This window comes from Felis catus, chromosome E2, assembly GCF_018350175.1.
Source record: "Felis catus isolate Fca126 chromosome E2, F.catus_Fca126_mat1.0, whole genome shotgun sequence".
In the NCBI taxonomy this organism is placed as follows: Eukaryota; Metazoa; Chordata; class Mammalia; order Carnivora; family Felidae; genus Felis; species Felis catus.
The window spans coordinates 50,664,356-50,677,283 of record NC_058382.1 but is presented as its reverse complement, the minus strand read 5'-3'; the positions used below and the strand labels follow the sequence as shown (position 1 = coordinate 50,677,283).

The 12,928-nt window shown below is 39.0% G+C and overlaps 1 protein-coding gene across 4 annotated transcripts in view; it reads right to left on the bottom strand.

Annotated features, from left to right (window-relative positions):
- CNTNAP4 (contactin associated protein family member 4) overlaps positions 1–12,928 on the bottom strand; it is a 252,819-nt gene that overhangs the window by 11,505 nt on the left and 228,386 nt on the right. For 2 of the 4 annotated variants that reach the window (XM_023245046.2, XM_045046819.1), the window contains 4 exons: positions 9,902–10,141; positions 7,301–7,525; positions 5,779–5,912; positions 4,952–5,039 (listed from right to left, as the gene is read on the bottom strand). In XM_023245046.2, coding sequence (XP_023100814.2) covers positions 4,952–5,039; positions 5,779–5,912; positions 7,301–7,525; positions 9,902–10,141 — 687 coding nt within the window. Of the gene's footprint in view, positions 1–4,951; positions 5,040–5,778; positions 5,913–7,300; positions 7,526–9,901; positions 10,142–12,928 lie in introns of those variants that run through there. The other 2 variants (XR_006590678.1, XM_023245047.2) reach the window with 2 other exon arrangements.

Genomic DNA, 12,928 nt, shown 5'->3' with positions numbered 1-12,928 from the left:
TTAATTGGGATTTTTTTTTTCATGTGTGGAATCGTGACCCAACGAAATCTCAATGAGTTAGCAAAACAACTTTACACCTGCATATCTCCTTTGATTAATGACATCTTGGAGAGATCTCTTTTTGGATAATGTTCAAGTTAATCGTTCTCTTAAAGGAGCTGATTGAGGAACCATTCACTTCGGCGTCCGTACTTACAACCTGTGAACAACATACTTGACAGAGAGATGACATCAGACTGTCTGCCTTTTTAGAAGGAAGACCAGAAAGAAATAAAACGGCTTCCTCTCTGTCCTCCAGCGCTCATTTTTACAAAGGAAATGGACCGCAGGAACAAATTTTTAACTCCAATCATCATTAACAAGCATCACTAGCAGATATCAAGCAAGGAGTGTAATTTTTTAGGTAATGACATTAAATTGTACTATGATGACATGGAAACCATCTCGAACCCTCTATTATACTTAATAGACGACACTAACGGAATTCACAACCAGTGCTCTTACTCTGAGTGCTCCCACAGCTCATCACTGGGCCGGAAACTGTTTGCTCTGTTTGCTTTGTGCCCCAAACTCGTGCAGCCACTCTCCTGCCAACCTCCTCCTCTCTTTCTCTTCCTTCAATTCTTGTTCTTTAATAAGGTCATTCACACTGTAGTGTAAGTCCCTGATAATGGCTTTATTGTTTACTTATTCCTGGTGCAGTCACATTTTAAAGCAGGCTAGTCATGAAAGGAATAAACAACTGCCTTCTCTTTTTTATTTTAGAAATTATTCTGGTTTTGTCTCTGTACAAAGGTTTCTAGATCTGGCAGCTGATAAATATATAATTTGGGATTTGTGGCTTTCGCTTTTATCATTTGGTTTTGTTTTGCTTTTTTTTTTTGAAGTGTAAGCAGAGCTCTGCTTCGTTATGTTTGACTACCAGATGAGAGCAACGAGGGTGATCTTGTTGTCAAAGGATCACATTCATCCTTCCCACCTGGAGCACATCCTCGTGACTACATGAGCCTCTGACAAAATCCCAATGTCTACCCTCCCATTTGCTCCATAATTAAAATCAGAGAACATGTTTCAGCAACAGGAGTGTTCTCTGGGTTTGGGACATGACACTTTGATCAATGCTCACGTACTATGACGAGGAGAAAGGTGTTTTCCAGTTTCTAGGTATGGCCAATTCAAAATGGTACTGCTAACTCTCTGGAAACAAAGCCTCCAGAAGGTTAAAGCCACGGTATGCACTGAAGATAGTCTATGACATTCCAACTGTTAAAATACTCAAAAATCAACCTGATGAAGAAAAAAAATTTAAGATTTCTTACTGACTTACTTAGAACAAGATTTCTCCTGTTCTGAGCTGTACTTCTCTTTTAAAACTTGCTTGTGAAATAACCACTATCTCAAGTGTCATCTCACAATATAGTTACACAAACAGGACTCAGGTCATCTGATTTTTCCTCACCTCTAGGCACCGAAGCACGTTTTACATAAAGGATTCCTGACACACAGGAAATTGTTCTTACAGCTCTTCGGTAGAGACTGAGTGGCTGTCCTTTCCTTGCTGATGACAGACATTATTTACATCTGGCCTCATCTCCACTGCAGTAATCTGAGGTACCTCCTGGCTCTGTATCCTCAGAAGAGAGGAACAATCACTACTGATCTAGACCTCTAATATGCAAAAGCTACTACTCAGAGTAAGTGAAAATAATCATCCAGCTTTTACTAAAATAAATCATAAAACTATTATAGCATACAAAAGTGCTGAGATACAGAAGTCAGAGCTTAATTTTATAGTGAATTATGAACATGAAAAGCAGATTTAATGTACTCTGTTGATAGTAGGAGGATCTGAACTAAACTGCTTGGCTAAAGCCTTGACTTCCCCACCACAGCCCCCAACTATTACTGAGCATTATTGTCAAAGTTATTGAGTCCTTAGTCTTTTAAGTGTAACAGGGAGTTGGAGATGGCTTCTGTGCTGTCATACTACAGTTTGGTACTGTTTCTAAAATTTACCTTCTTTTTGAGTATCTACTAGTAACCTTGGTTCACAGGACAATCCAAAATTATCTCCATAGTTCTTCCAAAATTTAAGAAATGCATAACGGAGAAAGTTGAAAGAGGGAAGAGATGTCCTTCTTTCTGGGTTTCCATCTAATATGGCAGTGAATGGTCATCTCCTTAACTCTTGGCTTGAAAAGGTAGACAAATCACAACTCCAAAAAATATATATAATTGATCAATGTTTATATTCTGCCCCCTTAGAAGAAATATTCAGAAATCATAAGATGATAGAAATATTTTAACTCATTTTAATTTGGAGGGTAATTTGGAACTATTTTATCTAAAGCAACATAGGATACATTATACTCAATCAGATACACAGGAACCTTTTGTGTGACGGTTACGTGTATGTCCGCTAACCATAAGCTCTGTGAGGACAGGTGTAATGTCCACCTTGCCGAATGGCACTCTTCGTGAATATAACACGTGATCACAGAGTATGTGCTAAACGAATCAGTGAGCCAAAGGGGCTTCCAAAAAAGGAAAAATATACCTGATAAGCGTGGGGCCGTGAGAATGTGTCTTGCAGACCTCTAATTAGAGGAGGGTAACTGACCAAGGCCCCTGCTGCTGGGCTCTGAAACCCATCTCTATACTTGGGCCAAGGCCATGCTTCCTGTGGCTGGCTCCCAGAGGTGGCTGATCAGAGCAGGGATTCCTAAGGCAGGCTCATTCTTGGGAAACAGGAGACTCCTCTGATAGCTGGCTGACCCAAGGGCTCCTCAAAGACTCCTCAACCCTTCTTAGATTGCACAGACTTCCAGGATACTTCCGAGTTTCCTTCCCTTTCTCCTTCATTGGAGGCAGAGGTGCGTGCGTGGCCATCTGATGGCTCTGCCGCTCTTGGCCAGCTCCCTCCCCACCTCCTACTTTACAAGTGTTCCCTGAATAAAATCGTCACATGGTTAATTTTGTCTTGGCAACTGCTTGTTGGAGGACCCGGACTAACATAATAAGGAATTTCAAGATTGAGCAACTCTCTGGAAAATTAATAGTTCCATTTTAGTGTCTATTTTACTATAAATTAATATACTACATTAAAATATAATAATATACTACATATATTTTATTGTAAATTCATATACCACACCAAATTTGACCACAAATTATTACTTTCCTTTGAATTACATTAATTCCTTTGAATTAATGATCAAACAGACCATTAGTCCTTGGTCAAGATCCACACCTTAGGCACATGGCAAATAAATTCTTACCTATACTTTTAGGAGAATGAGTTGATTCAGACTATAAAGTTCACTGCTCAATTTGGACTTTAATCTTATTTTTCAGTATGAGTGAGATGCGTTTTAATGATATGCTATTCTGGAGTAAAAACATTAACATCTTTAATTCCCTACTAATCTCCCTACTCATTTACAAAAAGGGAAACAAATATTTATATAACGAATGTTATTATTCTACTGTGTCATTAATACAATCTTCCTAATAGAATGCAGATAAGTTTCCCAATTGTTTTATAATATATTTAACATATTTCTACTCACAAAAAGTATTTTCATCAGCAATGCTGGCATTAAATTTGAAGATTTTATTTCCTTAAAACTATGATTGTATTAACATTAGGCATAACTATTACAATTTTCTATCTTGTGTTTTACATTTTTATGTAATGCCTCGTCTCAGACCCTGCTAGATAAGGAGCTCCTGAGATCAAGATTTGTTATATTTCTTTGATTCTTTTTATTACTACAGTTGAATTAACATAATTTACATGATGAAACTCACTTGGAATTTTTCAGTTAAGCTACCAAATATCTAAGTAGCACTTTGCACGTATTTTTTACGTCCACTCTAGCATACTGAGGGAGAACAATGCAATTCACATTTCCCCTGTTTGCAGGATGAGAGCACACGATTTTGGGGGCTAATCACGGTCCTAGAGGGCCTATAAATATTTATAAATTTAACTCTTAACTCACTCAAGAGCCAATATTTTGATCATTCACCCATGGGTTTAATCAAACATTCTCAAGATTCTGAATTATGTACAGGCAGCATAAGGAATGATTAGTCAAGGTACAAACTGCTGCAAAGTTCAAAAAAATGAAAGATTCCATTTACTATCTGGGACAAAATATTGCAGGTTACTGTCAAATATCCAACAAGAAATAAGAACCAGGCTACAAGAAGTCCCCTCACCCTCCCAAATAAGGTGAAATATCACTCCTCTTTATAATTTACTTGCAAGTAGAAAGAAAACCCTTTCAAAATTTACCACCCCTCTTTCCGCGTAGTCCCCGTTGGCAAGTTTAAGAAAATGTATATATATTTTGACATTAAGATGGCAAGAGTACGTTTCTACTTCAGTGCGAATAGTCAGAAGTAACTGTTGGATATAACTAATAATCACAAGGCACAGACACTGGGTTTCGGCAAGAGTGGCTGGCCACCACCACATCTCAACAAAGCAAACAGGCCCCAAGCCAGAACCTAAAGCACATTTACTAATTAGAACAAAAGCCATTGCTCTCCCCTACCTTCTCTTTTAGGCCTAGTCCTGGTTTGATCATTAGATGACAGCTTGTATATTTGGCAGCTGATTGTTACAAAGGCTGTTATTTCTACCTTTCCTTCTATTTTTGAAGTGTGAGAACTGTATCACGTTTCATTACGTGAGAGCACAGTGGCATTACTATCAGAGGGCAGGGCTTGCTCAGCAAGACGTCCCTGCACAGGGTCACACAAAGTAGACCTGAGAAGGTAGAGTTTCTGCCTCCATTATCACCGACTTTATAATTAAAACGAAACAAGATTTCTTTCGGCATGATAAATTGGTGTGTGGCCTATGCGTGTGCACGCGTGTTTCCAGTATGACTCTTCTGATCTTTATGCGTCACAATTAGGGAAAGGCTGTTCCTTTCCTTACCTGAAATCCGGCCCAGTACAAGAGACTTGATGGCGCTGAGTTCTGTACCCGATGACAGATGGACTTGTCTCCTTGCGTTGTCATCAATCTACAGAATTGTTACGTGAGAATGCAAGCATCCGCACGGACGCCATTTTGTTGAGGAGAGGACAGAGGGCAAAGGAAGACAAAAAAAAAAAAAAAAGATAAAAAATAGGCAGTTTAGTGTGGCCCCAAAGACTGAGAACAACAAATTTTAAAGAGCCATTCACAAAGGTGAATGATATTTTCTAAATTTTCCATTCTATCCTAACAGTGCACCCCACCTTCTGGCCCCTTATATCCCTTTAATTTTCTCCATTGTATGAGAAATCCAAAATTGGTAAAGCTAAAAAATATATAGACGAGTTATTTTCACCTTAATACTTTTACTTAGCTTGGCCCTTTAACCTGAGTCATTCAGCTTAGAAGTCTTCCTCTGTGTAGAGGGCCAAAATTTTCATGCTTTGCTTCCACAGCTGGTACAGTGAATAATTCCACTGGTTTCATTAGAGCTACGATGGCCCCACTAGTGGTACATATGATAGGCTAGTCGGGTTTCCCTCCTGAGCAATGTAAAACAAATGAGGAAAGTGTAGCATTTTTCAGTATCCAATATCAATAATATCTCGGACAGAACCTTGATCCTTTCAAAAACGAGACCACATTTGAGGGTCTGTCCATGGTCTGTGTGAGAGCAGCACTGAAAGAATGCCTTCGGTCTGTTCATGATCACGATTCTGCCGGCGGTCCTTCATGCTGGGGAATCCTAACTATAACCACTGCTTCTGTTGAGTTTCCTGTATTACCTCTACAAAGAGCACTCCTTCTTCTCTGTTGATCTCTACGTGGTGAAGCTGTCCATCCGCCATGTTTTTGAAATCAAAGTTAACGACATCAGGTTCTTCGTATCTGTTTAGCTTGTACCTGATCTGCAAACTTCCTAAAGTAGGGGAGAGAAGTTACAGTTTTAGTTAAAATTGTAGTTAAAGAGCTACTTATAAAAACTCAGGAGTACTCTTTTTAGTTAGTAATTTCTGGTGGAAAATTCACGGCTTATTTGGATGCCTCCTGTCCTCATAATTCCCAGAAGTCAGCTCCTATGTCAAACTGCACTATTTTTGAGATCAGGACCACGCATGTTACTAATAGGCAGCCTTTCCTGCACATCTTGAATTTTTCCCCTAGAAGTCAAATATGCAGTCAAACATAAGCAAATCTCTGAACTAGCTTCTACCTTAAAAAAAAAATACACCTTATTACATTATGAAATGCCAAACTACTGTGGAATATTACAATAATGTTGTTTCTATAATCTTTTTAAAAATACATCTACCACTCCAATGACGCAATTGGTTAATGGAATTTTTATAAGCAAATGGAGTTTTACTAAAGATGAGAAATATTTCCAAGTGGTCACAGCCATGGATTTTGGAATGAAATTAGGATGAAATGAACAGTTTTGAGCCAAACTTACCGTAAGACTTAATGCTACTCACTTAGCTGCCTGCAGAGATGCCAATTACTTTATTTCACAGGGTATCTCCAATTTAACAAAGAAAATATCTTAATGTAGAGATATGCTTCAAGTTCAAAAGGTACACAGTGGTGGTAAATATACTTATTAAAGTATATTTAGTGTTCAGTGCCCTTGGGCCATATTTATTTTAGTTACAATGATATATTCAGGTTTATAAATTTATTTTCCTCACTCAGACAATTTATCTACAGGATTCCTATCTTTAATGTGGATACAGGGAGGAGGAAAATATCCATAAGTGGTTTTCTGCGACCAAGTTTCTGTAGCATACACACATCCTAACCCAGAAGCCACTGCCCTGCAGTAATGTACCAGCATTTCCCATGACAATTTTGTTGCTGATGATTAGAACCGACAGATTACTTTGTGGACATTTTCTTATACATAATGCTAGGTTGTTAACATTCCCCCCAAATGTCTCTACTTTTAATTGATGGAAATATTTATTATATGCAAATAGGCATCTCATTTCAAAATGAACCACAAAATTCATACTGATATTATATGGGATAGTAAAGAGTTTCTAACAATAATAAAATACAGGAAGTATTTTATATAAATAACAAGTTAACATTGAAAATGCGAAATCATCAAAATTATAACAAAACTATCTTAATAATTTTATAAATAATCCTTTTAGATTAAATTTATAGGACAGTAGAGGCACGCTTTTCTTCCTGTTTGCAGTTTGAGAGGCAAGAACATCAGAACGATCCATAGTATTACTAATCTAATGTTCTAATTTAATTTTCTCCCTCTCTCTCTCTCTCTCTCCTCTAAAAAGCACTCACCATTTTTGGCAATGATAACTGAAAGGTATTCTTTATAAAAGGAGCTCACATAAAGCAGTAAGCTTGGTGCTCGCGCTGTTCGGAAGCTAAATTTGATCATTTCTCTGCTCAGCTTCATGTCGCCATGAAACGAAGCAGCGTGGGAGCTGGAATTTTTACTTAAGGAATAATTTTCTTGAAAATTGTAAATCACAGATGAGCCAGATCCAAAATACGCAGAGATCTCTGAAATGACACACACATTTTATGTTAAAAAAATTAAATACAAGGATCTTATTTCAGCTATATTGATATATTTTTAATTAAAAATATCAAATTATATAGATACAACAAATCGCCCCAAACCAGAATTAAGTAACACAGAATATTAACAGAGCTCTTATGATGGTCCTTGAAATGGCTTTACACTAGAATTATATGTAATTAATTTACTAGTTCACCTTCTAATTACAAGCATAACGTTCTCCTCTCTGACATCAGACATAAACCAGGCTTCTTGACTTTCGTCTCCCTTACTGTCCATTTTCTTATTTAAATTTTTGGTCCCATCTATTATTTTGTAACTAGAATGCACTAGTCTTCCTATAATAGGAAGGAAGGAAGTTTGACGGGTCCTCTTACCTTCCAGGATCAACAGGCAGAAATGTTCCTTTTTGCCTAAACACTTTCCCCTATTTATTGTGCCCTACGAGAAGAAGCCAAGTCCTGCGTTAATAGGAGAGGGCAGTGGGCATCTTTGTAGCAGTGATCAACATAAGGACCTATCCAGCCTCTTTCAGTTTTACAAAATCATAGTACTTTACTTATATGAGATTAATATCCCAAATTCACACACACATGCATGTGCACACACACACACACACACACATATACATGTCTATATATATACACTTACATACACACACATTTATGTACATATGTATATATGTTTGCATGAAAATGAGGATCTGGAGGAATAATCAGCACTGGAGCCTTGAATCCTGCTTCTCTCCATTACTATAAAAGACCAGTTGTGGGATGTGAGTAGCAGATGATGCTCACGGGGTAACATAGCAACGTCTCCGTTCCTTGGCACTGGAGGACTATTTTGTTTGCTTGTTTTATTATGTTATTATAATGGACCTTTTTATAGTCAATATGATATGCAGAGTAGGATTCCTGACTGCACTTAGCGAGCTTAACTAGAAATCATTTTGATTCAGAAAAGGAAGACAAGTTCTTGGGAAGAAGTGGTCTCCACTCTACCTCTAAATGTGAAATACCTTCTAGAATGAGAGCAGCAGGGTGTGAGTTGTTTATCACAGGCGCATTTTAAATAGTAACTTAGTTCTGGCCAAAAGTGGAGGGCTTTTCACCCACTTTTCATGAAATAATCCCAAATGCTTTCTGTGCAAAGCAGGGGCTGCTTCAATTTGGAGGCGATTTTTGTTAGCCTTCAGTAGCCCAGACACACGCAAATAAAGCAACTGAATTAAGCTGGATGGCAGTTTTCTGTGAGCAACTATGAAAGCATAACAAATGTTTGTGTATTCAGAGAAGTCCATCTAGAACACTTAATACTATACTCAGTCCTTTCTTTCTTCCATGACATAGGTCTGTGAACAAGACAGACTGAAAAATATTCCACTTCACAGACATTGGCCACATCATAGAGCAAAATGCCAGAGTAATCTTTATTTTGTTACACATCCATATTTAATGGAAAAGTAATTTTTATTCTTTTTCAATGTTTGTTTATTTATCTTTGAGATACAGAGAGAGAGAGGAGTGGGGGAGAGAGAGGGAGAGAGAGGATCCCAACCAGTCTCCGTGCCAGCACAGAGCCCAATGTGGGGCTCAAACTCACAAACCATGAGATCATGACCTGGGTGGAAATCAAGAGTCGGTCGCCTAACCGACTGAGCCACCTAAGCACCCCAAAGTTATTTTTATTCTTGGAAAAAAATACGTTTAGCAAAAAACCGAAAAACAATACTTCCTAAATTTCCTTGCATTATTGACTATCTTCATCAAAAATAACAATAATGCCTTTAAAGATTTTAAAATAGAGAACTGCCCCGTGGAACAGGTTGTTAGCATATTTACTTAAGCACATCAACACGGGATAAATAAAAGCAGATTGAGCAGCTAACACTTTAAGACAATGAGAGGAGGGGCGCCTGGGTGCTCAGGCGGTTGGTTAAGCGCCCGACTTCGGCTCAGGTCATGATCTCACAGTCTGTGAGTTCGAGCCCTGCATCCGGCTCTGTGCTGACAGCTCAGAGCCTGGAGCCTGCTTTGGATTCTGGGTCTCCCTCTCTCTCTGACCATCCCCTGCTCTTTCTCTCTCTCTCTCTCAAAAATAAACATTAAAAAAATTTTTTTAAAGACATCAAGAGGCAACTTTAGAGGATTTATCATGAATAGTTTCTCTTTTTTTAAGAATTGAGGCCAATATCTAAGAAATGAAATAGGATTAGCATGAAACAGTTAACTGGCAAAAAAAAAAAAAATCAGAAATGGAAATAATTGGGTTTCAAATAGCTACCCAGAAAATGACTACAGGATGTTTTCTTCCTATCGGATGAGTTTTCCTGCGAAGACGCCCCACGCCATGCTTACCCTTCGAGCAGAAAGGCCCCGTGTATGCAGAGAAGGTGCAGTCACAAGAGAACCCGCTGAGCTTTTCTCTGCATTTCCCTCCATTGAGACACAACTTCCCGTAGCTGCTGCAGTGGCCTCTACAGCCCGGCTCCACGCCAGGGGTCACCTTAGCCCTCTCTTCCAGGTCCAGGGACATCCCGTTCAACTGCAGAGACCGAATGCAGCCCAGAAAGCCCCTCTGTCTGGTGGCTGTTCCACCTAGAAGGGAAATACTGCAAATGGAAACATGTTCCTAGGCGTTTGCTTCAGGATTGAAAGACCCAGCAAAACTGAGGCTTCGCAGGGAAGGACAAAAGCTGTGGCCTTACAGGGAAGGGCAAGCGTTGGATGAGCCAATATAATTTGGGAAGCAAATTTGTGACAGGATATTGAAAGGATTTAAGAAGATAAAACATTAATTCCATTTTTTCACAAAGTTGAATTTGTTACACGTTGGTTTTCTAAAACTGATTTATTAAAATACAAGTCGGAGAGGTTCTCTTTTTTAGTTGCTTTCTTTCAGAGAACAAAATGAGGCTGTATCTTTCATGCAAAGTAACAATGAGATGGATTGATACTCGTATGTGGAAGCTAACTTTGTTTTTGGCAATTTTAAATCAGCATATATTTGTGGGTGAGTGCGGCTCGTTCTTCATATTGAAACTTGATCCTGATGCTGGTCTGGTTTTAATTTACTGAGAACTATGAAAGACACCTTGAGTTCTTCTAACTTGACTGTGCACCGATGGGGTCTTTTGGTTATTCTTCCATCGAAAACATGGTAACTGAGATTATCTGCTTTTGTCTGGCATATGTCCCAGTGAATTTTTTTCTAAATACTGGTCCAGGGTGGGTCATTTTAAGCTTGGAAAGATTCTCAACAAACTGGGGAAAGGGGTCAATGGAGAGACGGTGGTGTAGCATTTATTGGGTAACACATGACCATATATGCACTTATCAAGTCACCCTGAAGAGGTTTACGATGTCTGAGTGGAATCAGACCCTGACATTCTACGCCAGAGGCTCTCCAACTTGAAGGAATGTAAATGTCACATGGAAGTCTTCTTAAAAATACAGGCTCGCTCTAAGAAATGCTGATTCTGTGGGCTGGAAATAGGGCTGTGGATCGAAACAATCAGCAAGCCTCCCAGGTGCATCATAGTCAGGTGGTCACCTGACCACCACATTTTCTGGGCACTATCCTAGTAAGAATGCAAGCTCTAGGAGGATCTTCACCCACCTGTGTGCCCAGGAACCCCCAAAATTAATGCTCCGAACTCTTAGTGGGAAAACAGTACTCTAATCTAAGTAGTCTGGATGATTCTACCCAGAGGCATTATTAGATGGTCACGGGTCCTCTACAAAGGAGCTTTGTCAGTGAATGGATGAGGCTGTCTCACCACCAGAATGTTAGACCCACTCCGTACATACTGTCTCTTTCTAGAACATGTTTCCTCCCTCCTCTACCACCACACTTAGCTAGCTCCTGATCTAGCCTTCATTACTTAACATCTCCTTATCTTCAGAAATTAAAGTTGTTGTTGTTGTTTTAACTTTCAGAACCGAAAGTTGGAAAGACCCTAAATGAATCGGCCTTTTGTCACCGTGTACCAGGTGTTACATTTCACCACTTTACTTTTGTATATTATCAGAGTCCCACCATTGGATACACTTTGGGGAAGGCCGCTTCAATCACACCGCACCCCAGCACACAGGACGGTGCCTGACGCAAAATAGCTGTGCAATAATTATTTATAATCATACCTAATTGATCAGCAATTGAAAATAATAATAACTGATCCTTAATAATTAGATATTAATAATCAGTCAATGAAATGGCTTGTTAAACTGGATTAGGCCATAGGAGTGGGGGTTGGGTGCTTCAAAGGCTGGAGAGAGGAACATCACTGGCCCCATGAGGTGGCTTCGGTCCCCAAAACTGAGAATGAGGATAAAACCCAAGGAATATTTCTGAATACATTAATTCTATATTTTTGGATAATGAAATACCATGAAGGGGAAACTGAAAGGAATCCTAAGAATTTGGGGCTCATGACACTGATGGTATTTAGAATTCAGATTCATAGACATAAGGGTCTCCATGCAAACAACTGTACTTAAATTGGTGTATCGAAGTCGTTTCACTTAACATTGTTTGTGCCTCTTCTATGAAGCAAATACAAGTCTTCAGGGTGTGGGTCATACTTGCTATTTATAAATCAAAATGCAGTGTGCTACGCAGCCAGACATATTCCGATTCCAGTTTCCGTGGGCATGGCAGGGGAAGGGAGTTCACCTCGTCCCAGAGTCTCAGAACAACGGCCAGTCTTCTTGTTCCCTTCCTCCTACATCTACTGTCTCCTTCCATTCTTGAAGCCTCTCTCCTCCCCTTAATCTTAGGACTCCTCTTCTTTTCCTTCCACATTAAAGCTGCCGTTCGCCTGCGCTTCAGACCTCCCTATTCTCACACTAACTCATCTCAACAGAACGTCGAGAGCTCAGAGTTAAGTCTTGGACCAAATGCTCTTAGCATCTTTGCTGGAGTTTTCTTTCCTGGGTAAGGAAGGCTTCAGCCTTACTTTTATCTTTGGCCCAGGAACTCTTTGGAGGAGGGTCAGGTGCTGGGAAGTCTGGATTACAGGTGGATTCCTGGTATATTTAATTTACTTTACATTAGAGTACTTTAAATCATGAGATATATATATATATATATATATATATATATATATATATATATATATATATATATATAGTATACAGTCACATTAAATCATGGTCTGTTAAGCATTTGTCACTCTGTAACATCATTTCCCTGATTTAGGAGTTGATCTCCTTCTGCCAGTGACATCATAAAAACTAAATAACTTGGGAGGCCAACAACTGAATACAATTCCTTTCCATCTGCCCCAGCTTATTTATTCTTATCTATTTTGTTTTGTTCCAGATGATGAGGACCAAGGGGCATAGAGAATTCCAGGGAAACCCAGGGGCATAGCTGAGGAAATA